The following is a 23337-nucleotide window of genomic DNA, read 5'->3' as shown; positions in this document are numbered from 1 at the left end:
TTATTTTGCTGATCTTCAGAAGAACCCTACAAAACTGACAAATAAGGAAACTCATTTTATGCTATTATTTTATCGAATGATTGGTTAATACTCAGTTTCTTTCCTGAAGTATCTATATATTTATTATATGATATAACAAATTATAAGTAAGGAAGTAAAGTGATGAAAAGGAAATATGAGTATGAAAGTGAATGGAACCAGAAGTGTAGTTAATCTGCAAAAATATAACATGAATTTTAATAAATACATTTATGATTTTACATGTTTTCTTTTTGTGAATTTGAGCAGTATCACAAAAGGTAACAGCCTTTCCTTTTTTTTTTTTGAGATGGTGTCTCGCACTGTCGCCCAGGCTGGAGTGCAGTGGCGCAATGTCGGCTCACTGCAAGCTCCGCCTCCCGGGTTCACGCCATTCTCCTGCCTCAGCCTCCCGAGTAGCTGGGACTACAGGCACCTGCCACCACGCCCGGCTAATTTTTTTGTGTTTGTAGTAGAGACAGGGTTTCACCGTGTTAGTCTCGATCTCCTGACCTCGTTACGCACCCCCCTCAGCCTCCCTAAGTGCTGGGATTACAGGCGTGAGCCACCGCACCTGGCCAGCCTTTCCTATTTTTAGCCTTTGAGATGTCAAGTATGCTTTGCCTTAGAAACAAGTCATTGTCTTCAGTATCAATCCTTCCTATCATTAGTGTATCTTCTGCTAAGATTATGTGTCTAGGTGAAATTCTTTCATTTTTAACTTACCATTTAGGAACACTATTCTGTAACTGAAATCATTGACTTGTGGTTCCAAATCAGTGTCTGACAAATGATTATCAGTTGTGAAAGCTTAAGTTCAGTGGCCTAATTGGATTTTGTACATTAGAAAAACAGAAAAAAAGAAATTAAATGGAGAAGGAAAGGCATCATGCCTGATTTACCAGTCTTTTTGGTGACTGTGTAAATGGCACAAAGGAACTCAGAATATGTGAATGAGTGTTCTGTTTATATGGGCTCTAATTAGATTTTGTGAGCTAATAGAACTCCACACATCTAGTTTGCTTGCTTGTTTTGTTTGGCCTGAGACTAGTAATGATCAATTGTATGCAATCATCACAGTTGCACCATAATATATTTGTTAATCAATATCTTTAATTTTTGTAAATGTGTAAAATTTTCCCCAATAAGCTTTGATTCTTACAACTCTAAAATTCTTTTTTTCAGCCTTCATTTACAAATAGATGATAATTCATCTAAAAATGCTTATCAAAATATATAGCATATGTCATTTTCTCCATAGATTTGTTTCCTTTTTAGAAAAAATATTTCAAGCAGTGGACATCTGAAATCAACGTGATACATTATCTGTATGGTGATGGCAAAAATTGAAAGGTTAAGAGAAAAACGATTAATCTATGATTTGTAGGGAGTGAACAGAAATTCTCAAAATAGAGTTAGTTGCATTTTATAAAACCTCATGCTACTAAAACAGAGGTAAGAATTAATATCACAGTGACCCTATTTTTCCAGTATGAGCCAATAAACTCAAAACTACACATTCCTTGGGATGAAATGTATTAAATTTGATAAGTCTTTCTCAGATGGAAAAAACAGATTGTAGGAATATACAAATACCATGTTGGACTTGGGTTAAGATACATATGTGTATCTCAACCAAGTACACTTGTCTTGCTGTTCTAGTTTATATAAAGTCTGCTAAACAATTTGCAATAAGGAATGATATAGTTTTATTTATATATTTTACAAACATTCTTCAAAGTAGTTTGTTTGACACATAGATGTAAAAGTTAGTGCCTGAACAAAAATAGACTGAATCCCAGAACAACTGTCCCGACTTATACACCTCATCAAATGTTGATTCTTCAGAAACCATTAATTTATCAGTTTTAAAAATATGTTTTCACTTTTTATTGTTATAAAATATACAAAACATAAAATTTACCATTTTAACCATTTTTAAGTGTACAGTTTAGTGGCATTAAGTACACTGCATTATCATGCAACCATCCCCACCATCTATCTCCAGAACATTTTACATCCTCCCAAACTAAAACTCTGTAACCATTAACTAGTAAGTCCCCATTTCCCCTGTATTTTTAGTAACAATACCATCAGGTTTTTATAAGAAGATTGATAAATTCGTTAAAAAATAATATGAAAGTGAAAAGGACCAAAGTAGGCTAACTCATCTTGAAGAAGGAAAGCAAAGTTAGAAGACTTACTTTACCAAATAGAAAGACAGAAAGATAACATAATTAAGAAAACATGACATTGTCCAAGGACAGACAGCAGCACTAAATAAAATCATCCTTGAATAAATTGTGACTATCTATAAGAAAAAAAGTGATCAGATGAGTATTCACAAAGAAAAAAATTAAATTTACCTCTTTCACATTATCAACAAAGCCAATACCAGATAGACTGTAGATCTGAGTATAAAAGTAAACAAAGCTTCTAGAATACAACATAGGGGACTATCTTTATGACTTTGACCCAGGGAAATATTCTTTAAAGTTGACGCTAAAAGCATCAGCCATAAAGGGCAATCTTTTCTGTATCTCCAAGTCCTTTAGTTCTGAGAATTAAGCAGTTTTTAATTGCTTCTACTACTGTTTCTGAAACAGCATGTATAGACAAGGTCATGGGCGTTATATCGTCTTTAAATCTCTTACATGTGACTTTGAATAAGCTGCTTAAACTTTTTGAGCCTCCACTTCCTCGTCCCTGAAACAGGTGTGGTAGGATCTATAGTAATTGTAGTAGTGAATGTTTAATTGGGTGATGCATGATTACAGAAGCTTCTCAATAAATGAGAACCTTACCTATACATGTCCTTATCTTGTACCCCTGAAGGTCCATGGGGATTACACCCAAAGACCTTTGCAAATGCCCCAGGTTAACAACATAGACAAGTTTGTACAGGTAATGCCAGCTTAGGCAGTAAGTATATATTTTCTGTATGAACAAATGAAGGTAGGCTTTTTCCTGAATTATATGAACATTGAGACTCATGTTCAAGTAATTCCTCTTTGTGTGTGTGTGTGTGTGTGTGTGTGTGTGTGTTTCATAAACAGACAAAATTTTCAGTTTTCACTGACATTTTATTTCTCCTCAGTGACTCCTTTCTTCTCCACTTTAAGAAAACATATTTTTGGGGCCGGGCGCCGTGGCTCACGCCTGTAATCCCAGCACTTTGGGAGGCTGAGGCGGGCAGATCACCAGGTCAGGAGATCGAGACCATCCTGGCTAACACGGTGAAACCCCGTCTCTACTAAAAATACAAAAAAACAAAATTAGCCTGGCGTGGTGTTGAGTGCCTGTAGTCCCAGCTACTAGGGAGGCTGAGACAGGAGAATGGTGTGAACCAGGGAGGTGGAGCTTGCAGTGAGCCGAGATCGCACCATTGCACTCTAGCCTGAGCAACAGAGCGAGACTCTGTCTCAAAAAAAAAAAGAAAAGAAAATACATGTTTATCAGAATCACAACTTTGTAAATGATGGTACTTAAAGAGCAACAAAACTCTGCTGAATTAGCTAACTCTCTCATTCCCACACCATTTGAATAGAGTAAGATACCGATTCACACTTCAGCAACACAGCATATGTTTACTGCTGTAGAGCATCAGAGTTCTTTGTAAATGGTGGATGGACATTGTGAATATAAACTCTTACAATGCAAAGTCACCTCTCTGCCAATTTCATAGACAACAGTTTTCAACTTTGCAACGGTGACCACTGTAGCTTAGGGCAACGTTTCCTCTTCAATTCACTCTGACCTCAATTTTTGCTCTGAAGAGGCCATGCTGTGTCAGCCAGCTGCACCCTCCTATTGCTTCATTTTATCAAGAGATTCTAGCTGGCCTACTTTGCCAAAGCTAAATTTCAGTTTATCTTTAGAGGACTTCTGCTCTGTTTCTGCTCACGTCATGACAGCAGCCTGGGTTTCTCATAGCATCAGGTTTCTGCTCTTACTCATTTCTCCCAAATTCCTTTTCACTGAACATTGTCTCAATGCTTGTACAATTACAGTAGTATTTCATTTTTTTTTTCCTTCAAAAACTTAACGTATAGTGACTTACACTGGTAGACATGTGATGGCGGCGGGGCGGGGGCGGGATGCAGAGGCACTGGAGTCTGACCAAATTGGGTATTCAAATCCTTGCTCTGCAGCCTCTTGGCTGGGTGACATTGGGCATATTGGTTAACCTTTCTAAATTTTGCTTTCCTATTTTGTAAAGGGAAATGATGGTATATATCATGTAGGATCAGGATGGAGATTAAGTAAAATAATATAACTTAAGGGCTTGGCATGAAATAGACACTCAGTAAATTGAAGCAGCTAATATAATTATTAGTGTTCATAGTTTTTGGCTTTTAATTATAAACCCCTTAAAAACAGTGACTTGCTTTATTTACCTTGCATTCTGTAGACATACTGATCACAATGCCTGACACCTAAAGTAAATATGCAGTACAGTTTTCATGATGGCTGTTTAAAATTTCATTGACTTACTGTGGGTAGCAAGTGTCAGGATACAAGGTGCTCTTGGTGGGATGGAGGCAGAGTTCCCAACCGTGGGGAATTTGTATATAGTACATGCCTGCCCACGTAGTATGGCTGCATACTCTATCTACTCTTAAACCACCACTTCGATCTGGAGGGAATATGTCTTCTGAGATTTCTTTTCTAGGACCTGTTAATTTGCTATCACAGGAAAATATATGGTTTCCCAGTCTCACTTATTCAAATTATTAATTTGATAGGCATAGTCTTAGAACCAGTTATGTGTCATGTTATTCAGCGTATGCCAGTGATGCAAAGTAATGAGCTTTTTCTTTCTTAAATAATTCTACAAAGTGCTAAACATTAAATGTTAATTAAAATGAGGATACATCCATATCCAGAAATATTAGTACTCATTTCTTAATTTATTGATATTTCTTCATCTTGATAAGGGTGTGTAGGTACAAGTAAAAGTTCTTATCTTTTAAAAATAATTTATAAACTTACTATTATGTATTATTGCCTAATATATTAGTCCAGAACTCATCTACTTTTAATGCTGCCTATGATCTCTTTCTGTCTCATGTATTTATTAATTCAACACATATTTATTATTTAGTGTGCCAGAAACTGTTTTAGAAACTAGGGGTACAGCATGGAAAGAACAATGAAAAGTTTTGAGTGCTTCATATAAGCCAAATATTTTCCCCCAAATATTTAACACTCAAGACTAGCCTATGAGGTGGGGTTTTAATTTATAAGTTGGGAAATGGAGTCATGGATTACTTAGGCAAGTTTCTGGAAGTCACAATGATGTGGGGGAGCTGAGATGAGGCCGCATGTCTTTTCTCCTTCATTCCTTACTTTTGAACCACCTGTCTCTCAAACAGCCTTATTTCTTAGTGTTCCCCAAACAGCCTTCATTCTAGCTAGCCTGGCCAGAATGAATTCCCAGATGTCTCTGACGCATGCCACAGCCTCCTATCCTCAGCCTTTTCTTATGGTTATTCTTCCACAGAGAATGCCCAGTCTACTGCTCCACTTAAAAACCCTGCCTGTCCTTTAACTCAACTGGTCTCATTGTTCCTCCGAACTGAATGCTGCCCTGTGTCAGTCAACCTCTAGTGAGCACCTTCTGTGTATTTATTAATTTTGCAAATATTTATTATGTACCTTCCATGTTCTAAGCGCTGGGATAAAAAAAAAAAAAGACAAGCCTGATGAACTTTCTGCCTTCCTGACATTTCAGTTCTTATTGAAAAGGCAGGCATTATCCAGCAAATTCACAGTAATTTACACCTAAATATCTTCTCGTGTTCTCCTATATTTGTAATTTTTACTTCTCTAACAAAATATACTTAACTTTCTATCTTTGGCTTATTTTTTATTTTCTATTGTGATAACTCAATATTTGTTTGTAGATTGCTTACAATCTCACCTCTACAAATTTGTTTCTTATGTGGAAGGGGAGATCACATTTTACGTGCTTGTTTTTCTTATTCTCTGCTTTCATTAACAAAGATTTAAGAGATCTGGTTCAACAATAGGAGGCTATTGAATGGCACAAGTGAAAGATGACATGAGATAGGTGGTGGGGCTGGAGAAGGTTGAGATATGAGGGCTTTTGCTGGGATGACACTGAAGGGAAGGATTTGGAATCTCAATGAATTTCAGGAAAGAATGAAAGAGATACAAACACCATTTAAGATGACTTCTTGTATAATAATAAAAAGAAAGGTTTAAATTTAACATAATGCCTTTTTGAACATATGTAGTTGTATCATGTAGGATGCCGAAAGGTTTGAATTTAGTAACTGACACTGATCTAGTACTGGGCTTGTTTTTTTCTATCACAGAACTGTAACTCCCAAGAACAGGGTATTTTCCGCAGAATTATGAAAAACCTGGTTAACAGTTTCATGGTGTTAATATGCCACCTAGTGGATCAACTTGCACATTCTAACTTGGGGTTTTCAGAGTTGGAAGTGTTCATTTTCCTTTATCAGAATGGCTTCCTCACTAGGAACACCAGCTGAGGTCCAATTACGATAAATCCACTAGTTCCTGATGTTGATATTGCTGATTTTTTTATGCTCAAGAATTCGTTATGAAGGAATTGATAGCAGCAATCACTGTCAGTTTAATTTTTTGTATGGTCTTTTTTATTTTAAAGCTTTTTAGGTGTTTACAAAGCAAATAGTTGGTTTTTATTTTATTTGGACACTTATGCAATGAGGGTTGATGTTTTGTGGATTGCTGTGAGAAGGAGAAACCAATGGATAAATTTGCTGATACAGATCTCTAGAAAGGCAGGGAGATTTTTAAAAGAAGATGTAGTAGGATACTTTGAATAGCAGAAATGATTTGCTGACTTACACAATATAATAAGCTCATTCTTGGCTATACACCTGGTGTGTTTATTTCTTATAAACTTTATAGCTTCACTTCTAATTTAGAGTTCCCAATTTTCATCACATATTGTCAGTTTAAAAATAACAAGCATAACAGCTGTTGTAGAATGTTTATGTACCAGGTATTGTGCCAAGCACTTTATAGAAATTATCTCCAATCCCCACAAAACCCCAAATTAGTACATTATTTCCATTTTAAAGAAGAAGAAACAGGCTCAAGTATTTAGACTAGTTCCCCTCCATCTCACACAGCCAAGAAGTGTTTGTGCCTGGTGGCCTTTGGTCCAAGTCTCCTTTATAGATCTGAAGCATCTTTTATCATCACAGAATTATGTTTCCCTATTCATAAGAAAAGTGGGATCAGCAAATATCAGCTTTACCTTAACAGACTCATTCACATTTGAGCCCATTTCCCCAGAAGATAATTACATATATTACGTTTTAAAATACGGCATATAAAAGAACCACATTCCTGTGATAGCTCCCTTTTTCCAAAATCTGACTGCTTGTTTAAAGTTACTATCAGAGAATAGAGAGCCTTGCTTGTTGGGTGTCTGGGACATAAAGTCACAGAAAAATTATTGCATATTTGCACCATTTAGATCTCACATGTTTAAGTGGTGCAAACATGATCTCCTCCAGGCAATGAGCCACGCTTGCCCAGTGAGCTTGCACATGGTAATGGGAGAATCCCTCTGAGCATGCATCTCCAAGGCCAAGTGGGCCACAGCAGTTGTGAGTGAGAGGAGGCCATAGCGTCCTAAACTGCTCAGGCTTGCCAAGTATTCCTACCTGTGGCAGGGGGCTGAAAAGCCCATGGACTGTACCTTAATGTTGCTTAACAATCCCTGAGGTAGAGAATAAAGGGAATTGTGGAATAACTCTATGACTTGCCTCTGTTTCCTGGTGCCCAGAAACATCTATCTCATTGGTCATCGAGATGAAATGAGGACTGTCCTGGGAAATGGAGTCTTCCTGATTTTAACAAGGTTCTGAAGCAGAAGCAGAGACAAGATTTATTATTCAGGCCTTCTTCCAAAGCCCATTTCCATTGCTCTTCAATAACTGCGTCTACCAAATTCTGAATGTTCTCTTCTTTCCCCAAATTCTAACTAGGTTAACTTCATACCAAAACCAGTGTATGACAATTGAAATAGCAATTCTTAGAGGTTGTAGTTTCCTATGTTTTCTTCTGGTTATCATTAACATGGGTATATGTAAAGAATATATATTGGATATATGTATGCTGAATAAAATGTAGTAATTCATTTTCACCAATGAAATCACAGAGCATCGTGGTGTTTCCTAGATAGAGGAGGCTCATGTTTTATAACTATGTTGGTTCAGTTGAGGAAGGAAGGCAATTCTCCAGCAATGCCTTCTTCCCCTACTAGGAAAAGCTTTTACTTTCCTGGTGGTCTTTCATTTCTATTTGCCCACTAATTATAAAGAACATAAATTATAGATTTAGTAATTACTTGTTTCTTCCTTGTTATCCCCCTTTTGACAAAGAGCAGAACCAACATAAGTTGACCATGTTACCATTTTATTCCCAAATGTATCAGCACAAAATCTAGAACATTTCCAGGATCCTTCTTTCCCTGGTGAGGGAAGGAACAGTAGCTGAATATAAGCTTAACAAGAGTGCAGTGGTGGGATGTTGAATTTAAAAATGTATGTATGACTTGTAGATTTCTATTCATATGTGTCAAAAAGAATACTCAAATAAAAAGATTCATTAGATTTTTGTTTTAATCAAAAATGTATAAATGAGTTCATAGCAACGCTAATTATACAAATTCTGTCTCTATTCGCAGGTGATAAAAGAAGCCATGGTTGAAAGCATTGAATATAGAAGACAGAATCCATCTCGTTGCTCTGTTTCCCTTAGTAATGTTGAGGCAAGAAGATTTTTCAACAAGGAGTTTCTAAGTAAACCCAAAGCATAGTTCATGTACTGGAAATGGCAGCAGTTTCTGATGCTGAGGCAGTTTGCAATTCCATGACAACTGGATTTAAAAGTACAGTACAGATAGTCGTACTGTTCGTGAGAGACTGGCTGATACTCAAAGTTGCAGTTACTTAGCTGCATGAGAATAATACTATTATAAGTTAGTTAGGTTGACAAATGATGTTGATTATGTAAGGATATACTTAGCTACATTTTCAGTCAGTATGAATTTCCTGATACAAATGTAGGGATATATACTGTATTTTTAAACATTTCTCACCAACTTTCTTATGTGTGTTCTTTTTAAAAATGTTTTTTTCTTTTAAAATATTTAACAGTTCAATCTCAGTAAGACCTACCATTATGTATGAATGCTATTCACTGACTACTAGATTTATTCATCCCATGAGACAACACTATTTTTATTTATATATGCATATATATACATACATGAAATAAATACATCAATATAAAAATAAGCATGAGATAACTGAGTTTTTTGTAATTTTTAAATGAGATATTGGACTATTGCTATGAAAGATTCTCATATTCACTGCTTTCAAACACAAAAGGTGTTCATCCTAAACTCAGGTGTGAAACTTTTAATTAAATTAAATTTAATTAATTAATTAATTAATTTTTTTGTGAGACAGAGTCTCGCTCTGTCGCCCAGGCTGGAGTGCAGTGGCATGATCTTGGCTCACTGCAACCCCTGCCTCCTGGGTTCAAACGATTCTCCTGCCTCAGCCTCCCGAATAGCTGGGACTACAGGCGCCCGCCAGCCAATTTTTATATTTACCAATATAATTTATAATTTAAATATAAATTATAAATATAAATATAATTATAATTTATAATTATAAATATAATTATAAATATAATTTATAATTTATAATTTAAATATATTTAAATATATTTTTATATTTATATTTATATTTATATAAAATTTATATACCCAGCCAATTTTTATATTTTTAGTACAGACGGGGTTTCACTACGTTGGCCAGGCTGGTCTTGAACTCCTGACCTCGTGATCTGCCCACCTCAGCCTCCAAAAGTGCTGGGATTACAGGCGTGAGCCACCGCACCTGGCCGAAACTTTTAATTTTAAATCATGGGTTTTTTTCTGAAAAGATGAATATATAATTTTTTCAGAAAATGATATATGTTTATTCATTAAGTAGAAAATATATATGTAACCACTTGTAATGTAACATTTCCCTTGGCTAATATCCTGGACTGCTTATCCAACAACCAGTGTAGTTGACCTCAGAGAATAATCCAAAAAAGTGGTAAGGGCTCAATCAAACATAATAAGTGGCCTGCCTTTTGCATCTGCAAGATTTGTCTTGGGAACACTGTATGACACAACTGTGGCTGCAGTTGCAGCTGAACGGTTATGGTTCAGAATGTTCCAAAGCTAAGGTCTTCCTCTTCTTAACTCTCTGCCATTCTTCTTTCCTTGAATTATCTTTCTTTAAGCTCTTTATTCATTTTTCTTTTTATCCTCTCACCTTTCACATTTCTGCCTATGAGGAAAGACAAAAAACAATAAAGGGAAGCCTTGAACGTTCATTCTATTGTTCATTGATTTATGCCTATGGCAAATGAGTGCCTACTGCATGCTGTCAAGCATGTTGCAAGATCTCAGGATCTGGGGGCACAACAGTAGAAAAAACGGACCAAAGTGCCTGCCTAAGGACCTTGCATTCCGGTGGAGATGACCAAAGATGATAAACATGACAAAGACGTATGTAGAATGTTAGAGAGTGATAAGTACTAAGAAGAAAAAGCAGGAAAAAGAGGAGATGGGACGTGTTAGAGGTGTGTAATTTTACATGGGGTCCTGGAGAAGGCCATAATATGAAAGTGACACAGCAAAGAGGTGAAGAGCTGAGGGAGCAAGACCTGTGGCTATCCAACGGAGAAGCATTGCCGGCAGAGGAAATAACAAATCAAAGTTCCCTGAGGTAGAGCACCAAGCATATTCCGGAAACAGAGAAGGGACCAATGTGCCTAAGGCAGAGTGGGGGGTGTACAATTAATTTTCTCTTACTTGTTCAAACCTTGGCGATATTGTTTGTATTTGAATTATCCTTCCAAATACCTCTGTAAAGAAACAAGACCAGAGAGGTTAAGAAATATGTCCAAGATGACTAAATTCTGAACCAGGTCCCTATGCCATTGACCCTATGGCCCGTATATCACCATCTATGGTGCCCTCTGGAAACAAATTAAATGAACACTTGAGTGACGGTCATTATAAAGGTGGGACCAACTAGGACACTTGCTTTCCCTTTGTTCACATGCTTTTAGTTTCTTAACTACAATAACAGAGGCTTTTCATCTAATTCAGCTTTGCCATTTGTTCATTTATGAATTTACTAGAATTCTGATTTTATAAAAACATACATTGGATGGCCAGTTAAATCTGTACATTCATTTTTGCATTATTTCTTTGTTCCAAAGAATGACTGACAAGTGAGATGTCCCCTTAGTCTTCCCCAAAATGATCAACGTGCCCTAGTAATTTCGGCTTGGCTCTTTGCCTTTTTCACGCAAGCACAAGTGTTCTAGTTTGTTCATTGTTCACGCCCATGACAGGGCTGCTACTTTTCCTCATCCATGTACAAGCTGTACAATTTCAGGGTTTTTTTTTTTTTTGATAAGCAATGAAAGCAACAAAATAAAAGCTTGGTGTGTGTACGTGTATATCTAATTTCATTTCTTCTGAAGTATACAATTTTAAACTTTTCATGAATACCTTTGTTGTAACATGGAAAACACTTTATAAAAGTTTCAACAGTAGTTCCTCTTTCTTTTTCCTTTCCCCTTCTCTTTACCTCCGTAAACAATTTAATCCCAAAGCCATGGGAATCAATGGAGAATCAAAGTCAGACACCAAAACCTGAGACGGGAGGGCATCCATGCAGAGGAAGATGTGGCACGGACAGTGCAGCTTGCTTACACATGGGGGAACCAATCAAGTAATTAAATATATGAAATATAATAAATATAATGAGTGCCAGTTTTCTCACTGGAATGGAGTTACAAATATGAAAATGAAGAAAAACAGAAGGTTGTGTGGTGTTAGGTTGAAGTAGGAGGTATTAGTATGAACTCACGGGTTTTAGTATAAGTAGAGATATATAGAATAAATAGACATCAAAGTGGGTGTGTGTAGAGATTCTGTAGGTCTGTCATTGAGAGGATCTGGGAGCAGTGATACTCCCAATAGCAATGAGCACAGCTGGACACAGCACTTGGCTTTCAAATCCCATCATATAACAACAGAAACCTAGGATCCTCAAGGAAGTGGCTGATTCTAGGTCAGACAGAATAAGTATAAAATGATGCTAGACCATTTTATTTTGCCACAGAACAGAAGTGCTCAAAGAATGATAAGGGCATGTCAAAAAGACACATAAGCCAGCTTGAAGGGACACCTACTGGCTCTTTTTGGGAAAAATTAAACATTCAAATAAATAATGTTGGCAACAGATTATGATCCATTGAATAATACAGGAAACAATGACCCCATTTGATGTAAATAAATAGATTAATAAGGAATCAGATATTTACATAATCTCTAAATGCTTCCTCTTATAAAATACTTAATTACAAAGGGAAAAAAGTAACTTTGTAGTAGAGAAACCTGGCAGACTAAGTAATCAAACTTGATGTTCTCAAAAGTGAGGCAAACCGAAATTGCCCCACCTGGTAGAATGCAATGAGAATGTAGCATTGCTTCTGTGATAATCCTGCCATAGATGCAGCACCTGAATCTAATCCAAAGCAGTGACAGGCAAACTCAAATTGCAAGAAATGTCAAGTATAGCCATCTGTCATCTTCAAAATTGTAAAGACTAGGCAAGTCAAGGTAAGAGAACTGTTCTAGACTGAAGAAGACTAAAGAAACATGACAACTGAAAGCAACATGTGATTCTGACCTGAATTCTTTCATTCATGTTTCACCAACTGTTCCATTGACAGATAAAAGATGCCAGCAGAACAACTGGTGAAATATGAATGGGCTCTGAAGAGTTGGTCATAGTAATGTATCAATGCTAATATCCTGATTTGATGCTTATATTGTGGATATGTAGCAGATTATCCTTATCTGTAGTAAGCACACATTAAACTATTCAGGGTGATGGAACTTCATGTTAGTAACTTACTCCTAAATGGTTCAGAGAAGAAAAACATCTCCCCTACCACATTTGCAACTTTTCTGTAAGCTCCACAGTGTTTCATACTGTTAAAAATTACTTAAAATTAGCCACAGAATTTCAGTTGGAGGATTCTCTGAACAAATTAAAGGAGTTTACATCAGTGGCTCCCATTTCATATCCATACTCTTTTAACTCTTTTTTCTACAGCTGATCAATGCAAATCCTACTATTTATATATTTAATAAAAACAAATAAAGAAAAATCATCAGCTAAAAATTCCATAGAACTGCTTTCACCAAATAGTTTAAGGATTAGAGTTTCATGACATCCTAGTGGTTTTTATATTTCTTCTATTACTGTAATACCAAATTAAAAATCCAATTAATTAATGCCACTTTTCGCTGTATAAGCACAAGAGCAAAACAAGCAATATCCAATAATAAAAATGTGGTGAATAGAAAAGTTACATTTTGGTTGAATTCTCTAAACACTACAGATCAGTATCTACTGTGTCTTATACATGTAAGATGCCACGCTTGATTCTGGAGCAAAACTGTAGCAGGTACTGCTGTTGTTCTGTCCAGATCCCCTTTTCCTGGTCAGACACTCATCTCCAAGCTGCTATGAGTATTGGCTGCTAAAAGTCTACAGCTGCATCCTTATTCCGAGAATTGTTCTCAGCTGATGAGATATGGTTGGTTTTGACTTCCTCCTGAGGAAACCTGCAACCAGTGACTAACTGATGAGGGGTTACAAAGAGCTCTAATGGTTGTAATGTGTATTTATTATAAGTAAGGATAATTCTGTGATGTTTTTCATGCTCAAGAGTTTTCCCTGGGATCAGGCTGAGATAAGACTTCAACTAAACCCATTTCTTTGTTGAGGTTTTCTCTCTCTTTTATCTTTCTTCTCTCCTCATCAGGTTCATCATCGCACACTCCTTCAATGTATTACGTGAGAACCTTTATCTCAGTCTTTTTCTATAGAACCTGACCTAAGACAGATATCAAAATACATGAGACTTGATTCTTGTTTCAAAGAGTTTACAAACTGAGTCATTAAAACTGGGGCAATTATGGGAAGTTTTCACGGAGAATTAGCTTTTAGGCTGAGTATTAAAAGATAAGTAGAAATTCAAATAGGATTTAGGAGACAGGTGATTTCTCTCCTGGAGTGGGCTTACTACCTCCTTGTTATGGATTCTATATTCTTCAATGAATTTTAATATTACTTTAGGATTTGTTTGGCATCCATCCACTGACATACATTATGTTCAAGAACTCTTAAAACCTCAAAATATTTTGGAAAGTAATTAAAAAATATATGTTGCAACAAGCTAAATCTAACTAGATGAAATTTAACAGGAACAAATGGAGAACCCTGTACTAGAATTCAATACACCAATAGTAAAGAGGGAAAGAAGATGTAGAACATTAAAATTTTAAGGTAGGCATTGTCTAGAATGTCCAAGAAAAAAATGACTCCTAGAGGGCTAGCAACAATATCTTAAATCCACTCAAAAGACTTTTATTAAGATTATGCTTGGTGTTAGGCGTTTATATGGGAACCATTTCACAGCACAGACGGTAGAGCTATTATAGTTGTCTTCACATAGTCTCAGCTTGGAATGAAAAACATATCACACAAGTTGCCACTTTCCCTTCCAGAATTCCTGGCAAATACAGCCACTGAATCATGTATTTTTCATTGATGAATCTGGATGTAGTTTTAGATTCCTGCTCAGCCGAGTGCCCCAGGTCAGTCATACCAATTGATTGGAATTGGCAGAAATAGAAAACGATTACTAGGTATCTAGTGGAAGAGGAATAAGACACTGTGTGAGTCCAAATAAGGAAGAGGTTTCTACCAACTAGATTGTTTAAAAATGAAATAAAATCCGTGTTGCAAATAAATTTTTATCACTGTGATTATTCACATATTCACAGGAGATGAGTTCGGGGGATTCATTTATTGGTGAGTAGTAGGAGCCAGTTTAGATGGTTTCATGGTACTTTATTACTCAGAGTATATAAGCTGTGGCTCTGTTTCTATTTTAGATGAGGATTTTTGCTAATACATGATAATAAACCTATGGTGATATTTTAAATTGGATAACTAGTTGGAGAGGGAAATATTTTAGGGACGATTCAACTATTGCTGTGCTAAAACTCATTATGTAAATTATTGTCTGATCCTCTTGAATATATTGCCTGCTGCAAACAAAGCAGTTTTTAATAATAATCCCTTTTCCCCAGTGTTTTAGTGTGAGCTAATTTCCTCTTACTCTACAGTGAGTGACTACAAACACAATGGCAAATATGACTATGTATGGAAAACACTATGAACACACCACGGTTAACATATAGTATGTTTAAACATACCATGGCTTACAAGGCCCTTCACATCCATTGCCTAGTCTACTTTTAGTCTGATTTCCTTTCATCCCTTCCTCACTTACCCTAAACTTCAGCTATGCCTCTCATCATGCTCTGATCATTCACTGCATTGTGCCCTTTCACAATTCCTTTGTGCAATTTTTCTCTTCTGGTTTGTTCTTCTAGATCTAGTTCAAATATTATTTCTTTAGTGAAGTTTCAAGCTTCCCTCTGCAGAGTTAAGCATGACCCTTAGCTCTAAGTGTGCTCTAACCACTGTGTCTCTATACAGTGACAGCATTATGCTTGATACTTTCAGAGGCAATCACAAACCCATCCCAGTCCTGGTTTCTGACTTTCACCAGCTAAGTTCTCATTCAATTAGTTCCTGGTTTAGTTATTAGCATTTGCATTACATCTACTTGCAGCAAAATGCTATACTAAACACTAAAGCATAAAGAAACAGTGATGATGTTCAACAGCTCCAAAAATCATGATGAGATGAGGTTAATGGAACAACCACATATTAAACATAGGAAAAAAAAAACTAGAAAAAGAAACAAGTCCCCAACAGAAGCCACATTAGAATAAATTCTAGGTTGAATGGAGTACAGGAGTCCAGAAGACTGTTCTTACAGGTCTCACTGAAGACTGAAGCAAGTTTCATCAGCCTGCAATTTGGCCCCTATATTGTTATCAGAGTCTCCTTTCAAAAATGCAAATTGGATTGTCATTTACCTGCTCAGAAGCTCATAATGGCTCTTCATTCACTGAAGGAAAATAGTCAAAACTCTAAAGAGACATATATTGCCTGCTGCTATCTAGTTTCTACCTATTTCATTTATCATGAATTCCCTCCCCTCTCGCGTTAAACTCATATCCCTCTTGCAATTTATATTCCAATTCACCACTCTACCTTATTCTCTCTCATAATTACTTGCCTTTGTATTTGCTGGTAACTCCATCAGCAATGCCTTTCTCATCCCCATCCCACTGACTTAAAAACATGCCTCCAGTAATCTATAAAACCCATATCCTTCTCTGGAGTCATGGAAACATCACTTTCTCTATTACATTGCTCTCTCACTTTCTGAGGCTGACTGAAGAGTTCATTCCTAGAATAGAATCTGGCACGCAATCAGTGATAATTCTTTTTGAGTTGGTTAAATGAGAGAAGAGTTCCAGAAAGTGTTTTAAATTGGCCTAGTGACATGCTTTTGACAGAAACAAAGAGGCTACTAGCCTCATCTGTTGCCATGGTATCAGTTTGTGGAGAGAGTAAATGAGCAATCCTAATGGAGTCTGTTTTTGTTTGTTTGATTCTTTCAGCTTTCTCAATTCCTGCAATATGTGTTGTTTCTGTTTTCCAGTATTCACTTAATCATCTTTTAGTAGCAAGAACCCAACATCAAACAGATGACCAGCACACACACACACACACACACACACACACACACGCACACATACCCCACAGTAGCCATGAAAGACTCTAGAAGCAACATGCAGTCAGCCAACATGATCAGCTTCTATGTCAATTGGGTCATTACTACAAATAGTGCCTATGCTACTCTGCAGCTTTAAACCTACACTTCTCATAAAATGCAACATCATCAAGGTCTAATTTATCAAAATGAGTTATTGGCAACACAATGAATGTTCTCTTTGTGTGAATTATAGCAGCTTTTGTTAATTGCCTGAAATCTGCAAACCTGCAGGAAACATTTGCAATAAATTGATTTTTCCAGACATTGCCTCTGTAATAAATAAATCCTCCTGGTGATTAATAAGTACTCCTTTTGATTTTTGTCCTCTTTTAATTAAAAAACCTAAAGACAATCAAGAGAAATCTCAAAACCATATCTGCCAAAATATCATAGTAAGAACACAAACCAGAGCTGAGGCCCCAAAATTGTTTTGATGACAGCCTCCACTGTTGAGACCCTTTCTGTTGCAAATGATAAAACCAAGATTTAGATAAGGTAAACAAATTTAAAAAAAAGAGCTTGTACAACTGCGAATGAGTCTAGTTTCAGGTTTACTTGGATCACAAATATGAAACATGTCATCAGTACCTTTCTATTCTTTTGAAATCTTTCTCAAGAGCTCCCTACAGTTGACAAAGATATGGCCACTAAAAAAGAAAAGTCCCCTGTTACTACATAATTCCTATGTTATTCCTTTAACTTGTGGGCCCAGAGAAAGACTCTTTCCTAGATTCTTCATATCAATGTTCAGGGCTGCACACTGAAGTGTAAGTTGAATTTACACACTTAGGATGTGGGTCAAGGTGGGGTTAGTGTTCGTACCTACTATTTGCCAGGTATCGTCCTAGGCAGTGGGAATAAAATGGGAGCAAGAAAAATGAAACCTCTACTTCTGAGGTTTGCATTCTTTTGAGGAAGATGGGAAGTAAACTAGCCAACTGATGATCTCCAATACCACTGCTACTACTATAATAATAATAATAATAATAATAATAATTTTATATTGTAAATGGGCTTTGAAAAAATGAAGCAGGTTATGGAGTAAATAATTATGTGGAATTGCAGTGGTGGTGTCAGTGGCTGTTTTAGGTGTTGATGTCAAGAAAGGACTTCTTGAAAAGAGGTAACATCTGAGTAGCAACAGTACACAGCTCCATGGATTCTGTTGTGACTTCTTGTTTACCCTAGAGAAAAATCTAGAAGGACATTATTTGACTCTTGGGCTCTCAGGAATATACATTATAAGAAATTTTTCAGACATGTAGGGTTAGTTGTGTTAAAAGACAGTGTCAGACATAAGAAGTATGATTTTTCTCTTCCTGAAGATGTGGCACCTTAGGAAGATACTTAAGTTCTTTGGATTGAGCAATATAGAACTTCCAAGGTCCCTTTCAGCTAGAAAATTCAATGATTCTGAATTCAATCTCCAAGTAATTCATTTTCATATTTTTTAACATTCAATAATGTCAGAATGAATGATGCAAGGAGGACAAAATTGAATTGCAGAATCATAATTTATATTAGCCAAATTATACAAGGACATTATAAATAACCTTATCTAAGAAAGATAAAAGTTTTATTTTTTAATGACTTGTGTGTCAATATTTGTAAATGCTATTAAATAACTTTAAAAATGCCTAGTGACATGGAGTAATTATTACTTTCTAGCTTCAGAGCAATCTGTGATTAGATTAGATTAGCATTTTTTGATCAGTAAACAGCCTCCAAGTATAGTTGACATAACCTTGGCAGCCAGTGGAACAAATATTTAAAGAAAAACAATTCTAACAGTTTTCTATTTTGTTCCTGTTAACACTGGTGCTATCTGATTTAGTGAGACCTAAAGAAATGCCTACAGAAATATAACCTATGAGAAGCCCTTTCTCTTATTTGTCAATCATGCTTACAAAAAAAAGATACTGATAATGATAATAATAGTTAACATTTATGGTGCAGTTACTATATGGCAGTCAGCTTTCTAGGTGCTTTACATATTTATTTATTTTAATCCTCTTGGCAAGCCTATAAAATGCTGCTATTATTACCTTATTTTACAGATGGAGGGGTGGCAGCATAGGAGAGGAAACTGCTCTAGCTCACACTCCTGGCTGACGGCAGAACAAAGTTTGAAATCTAGGTATTCTAGATCACAGTTGAAGTTCTTAACTGTATGTGATATTTTGTATATTTTTCCATCCAATGAATGAAAAATAGTATTATTTATCCTGGTGCAAACCTAGCTTAAGAAAAATTGGGAAGTGGGTGACACAGATGTACAGCCATTTCCTATTTCCTCTTGTCTTGCTCTTTTCCTCTCCACCCTGTTGCTCACTGTCCATCTTCCTCCTGCAACCCCCAGGGGCTCTTTCTTTTTTTCTCTTTTTTTTTGAGAAGGAGTCACCCAGGTTGGAGTACAATGGTGCCATCTCAGCTCACCGCAACCTCCGCCTCCCCGGTTCCAGTGATTCTCCTGCCTCAGCCTCCTAAGTAGCTGGGATTACAGGTGCCCGCCCCCATGCTCAGCTAATTTTTGTATTTTTAGTAGAGATGGGGTTTCACCAGGTTGGCCAGGCTGGTCTCAAACTCCTAACCTCAGGTGATCCATCTGCCTTGGCCTCCCAAAGTGCTGGGATTACAGGCGTGAGCCAACACGCTCAGCCCAACCCCTAGGGGCTCTTTTGCTCTGTTCTATCACCCTCAAAGTCTGTGAATCCCCAAAGAAACTAATATTAGTTATTTACAACTTAGTATCATCGTAAGTCCACGGTTTGCCTGAAATAAAATTATGTTTTATATTGTATCTCTCACAGAGAAAGAAAAGGCTTTGTTTCTGTTAAAGAGATTTCAGATTTAAGCAAGTGGATGGGAGACATATCTCCCCATCTGGTGAGGCATCTTGACTTTCCAACTTTGAAATCACACTGCAGGAGCAAACCTTTACTCTGTTTATGTAAATGGTTTTCCAGTGTTTGAAATTGCATGAAAGGGTATTTAATTTTATTAAATTTGTAAAATTATGAATGAGCCAAGGGTGAATATGTAAAATTATGAATGAGCCAAGGGTGGCACAATGAATTTGAAATCATACCCCAGCATGATCTTAGGCTGTAATATATATCACAAAGCCTTTGAAAAGAGTTAGAAGAGAAAAATAGAGTCAAATTCGAATGGTTAAACTACCTTCCATTGTATCATGAGATATATAAAATGTTGCTCATAAGAAAACCAGACTACGCAGCTCACCAGCTAGATGAGTGCTTGTGGGTAGAGGATGTTAGATTGTCAGGCAAATGGGAAAACCCTTTCCCTGAGGTACTGCGTGAACACCTCGGGTTTCCTTTTCTGTGTTCCTACATTCCAGGCAAGAGGGGAGATGTTGAGCCAGACCAGGGCTAAGACAAAGTACAGTACCAGTCAGTTACTGAATTTCTCAACTCTGGCTTATGAGGTATCTGCCTGGGTATTTTCTATTTATTTGCTTCCTTTACCTTTTGAATGCCATCTGCTCAACCATCAGTTTTTGAATGAGAAATCACAGTGTCGATGCTGGGCTTTAGGAGAGATCACAGACAAGCAGTCTGCAAGGCTTCCACTCTCTCTCCTTCTTTTCCCTTTTTATGTTTCTTTTCCTGACCCCCTCGCCCCCCTGCTTCCCTCTCTTTCCATCCTTTTGCCTGCCTTTGTTCTAACTAGGGCTCTGGAGCCCAACAGGCTCCTTTTGAATTCTGGCATTTGTACTTTCTTGCTGCATAATCTTGGGCAAATTCTCTGTATCTATCTTCTCTATACTTCAGTACTTACCTTGCAGGGTAGTTTGAAATAGTCAAAATAAAAATAAGTGTCAAGAACTTCGAAATAATTTCTGACATTAGTGGATAACTCAAATGTTAATCATCATCATCATCACCATCATTTTTTCCATAAATATTTACTGAGTCCATATTTATGTTTTAAATGCTGTACTAAATAATTAAGGTGAGCAAATGACTAAAACATTTCAACTGAGATCCTTTCCTCCTGGGAGCCAATGTTCAGGGTCTCCCAAGGCAGGGAATACGTTTCCCACACTGTCTATTCCCTTAGTTTCCCTGATCTTTTCCGCATCAAATCACACTTGTTTCTGTTTTCAAATTTCTTGGAGAATGCTCTCTGCCAAGTGGTAATAGGTAGTTAAAATGAGTAAACACCTGCACATACAATGTTAATTTGAATCCAGTAAATACGCAGTTGCTTCCAGAAGGAATTAACCTTGTGGCCACAGTTTCCAATACTCAGTCCTATTCTTAGGACCAAATAATTTTATTCCATTTAATCAGTCAATCACACTCAAATTACACCTTGTCTACTAATTACTTTGCCTGTACATATGGACAGCTCTTCCAACTAATTTTCTTTAGCAATAACACAAAGTAGATAATATTAGGGGAGGAGGAGATGTTTCTACTTGTTCTTCTTGATCTTCGCTTTTTAACCATAGGAAGTACTCAAAGTTCTTTTTGATAATTGTTTTGTTTAGAATTTATGCAGGTTTATTTTGGCTCCTACTAAATAATAGTTCTTGAAGCACCCCCATGCTTCAAAGCTCTTTTTATCAGATGAATGAAAAAAGAAAGTTTGTAATCCTGTGGCCATTTTGTGCGTCCTTTGCTGGGTTATTTACGGTTATGGCTTCGCTACTAAAAATGATCACAAATAGATATTCGCTTTTAGAAAATGTATGTTAATATTCTTTTAGGTCACTTTCATTTAAGCATTCACAGATAAGAAAATATATATTTTAATTTGTTTATCTATCTTTGATTTGCTCATTGACTTGCAGTAAGTGTGTGGATTTCCAGTCAATGATGTAAGATGTGTTAGACACACTTTGGGTTCATCTCTATAGGTGGTGTTTATGCTGGAGGTTTTTTTTTTTTTTTTTTCCCTAACTCTCATCTACTTGTCAGATATCAAAGTATCTAATTCCGGTCCCTGTTTTACTCAATTCACGACAAGCAGCACTTAGGCAGAATGACGAATCTGGCAGCCATGAGAGCTTTTACCCACTGAACAGAAGCAGCCACTGACTAAAAGAAAAGGGCAGGACAAGACAGAAATACTACAAAGACCTACTCTAAACACATATGTTTGATTTGAAGGCTGAAATTAGATTGTCCTCCTGCCTTTGGGGGCTCTGCCTGCAAAAATTTTAAACAATTTATAAAAATAGATTGTACTGGAAAGTGGATTACTCAGGCAAGTGGGTTTACATAACTCACAATCTTTCAGCTACACGTTTTCGACAAAGTAATTTCAGACATTCTCTAAAGTGATATTACATTCCATTTCACTCTAACTTTTTCCTTTGATTAGCAAATCAGTTTTGCGTAACACACCTGTGAGTCATGTCTTAGCATGAGAAGAGCCCTGCCAAGATGATGACAAATTACAAACCACATGCTAATAGGGTCATTGTGAGGATTAAAGAGATGAAACCTGTAAAACATTTAGAACAGTGTGTAGCATAATTTTAAGTACTCACTGCTTGTTAGCTATTCATAGTCTTACCCTTACTAATAGAAATTACTCTGGGCTCACCCTACTAAGCGGCATTGCCTTACAATTACAGAAGCAAAAACCAATATGAACAACACGTAGGAACCCCCAAAAAATGATGATTTTAACATTAACCCACATAGTTCTCTGACACATACAGTGTTCTACCAAAGCAGCCAAAAATCTTTAGATCATTTAAATTAATTGTTACTAAACTGTTATAATAGTGAATGTGTCAGGCAGTAAGATAGGCATTATGCATATATCATTTTTATGTATAATATTTTTAGACCATCTTTCTTATCTTTTTGATGAGAAAAAGCAAAGGTTAAAGAGGCTCTAATTACCCAAACTCACACAGCTAGAGAATGATAGAAGTGGTTCTACTTTGCCACACTGGCTTATAGAAAGTTTTGAAATGAGCTCTTGATTATGAGATTCTGAGCTACACATTGCCTACTAATTTCCATGTAGCTACTTTTGCATGTGATTTGTCTGTTTCAAACTACTGATGATTTCCATTAGGCACTTCACAAAATTCATGTTGATTTCTATTTCCCAGGAGCCCAGATAACACATTACTCTTCTTGTTGCTTATTCAAAGAGTTTACCCTCAATGGCAGGTGGAATAATAGACCCTCAAAGAAATCCATGTTCTGATCTTGTGAATATATTAACCTGATGTCGGAAAAAAAGGCTTTGTAGATGTGATTAAATTAAGGCTCTTGAGATGGAGAGGTTTCAGTGGATTATCTGGGTGGGCCCAATGTAATCACAAAGGTCCTTACAATTGAAAGAAGAGGGCAGGAGGATTAGAGAAGATGTGAGGACAAAACAGATATCAGAGTGATAAAATGGGTGGCTTCAAAGATGGAGGAAAAGGACATGAGCCAAGGAATGCTGGCT

The 23337-nt window shown here is 36.6% G+C and overlaps 1 protein-coding gene and 1 long non-coding RNA gene across 4 annotated transcripts in view; one reads left to right on the top strand and one right to left on the bottom strand.

Annotated features, from left to right (window-relative positions):
• PLA2G4A (phospholipase A2 group IVA) overlaps positions 1-9341 on the top strand; it is a 166459-nt gene extending 157118 nt beyond the window's left edge. For all 3 annotated transcript variants that reach the window (XM_054450808.2, XM_054450818.2, XM_054450827.2), the window contains one exon: positions 8732-9341. In XM_054450808.2, coding sequence (XP_054306783.1) covers positions 8732-8863 — 132 coding nt within the window. In that variant the 3' untranslated portion in view covers positions 8864-9341. The remainder of the gene's footprint in view (positions 1-8731) is intronic.
• Positions 1-23337, bottom strand: part of LOC134737713 (uncharacterized) — an 86819-nt gene that overhangs the window by 25669 nt on the left and 37813 nt on the right. The gene's annotated exons all lie outside the window — the stretch shown is intronic.

Source organism: Pongo pygmaeus, chromosome 1 (genome assembly GCF_028885625.2).
Source record: "Pongo pygmaeus isolate AG05252 chromosome 1, NHGRI_mPonPyg2-v2.0_pri, whole genome shotgun sequence".
Lineage (NCBI taxonomy): Eukaryota > Metazoa > Chordata > Mammalia > Primates > Hominidae > Pongo > Pongo pygmaeus.
This window is presented reverse-complemented; position numbering and strand designations above follow the sequence as displayed.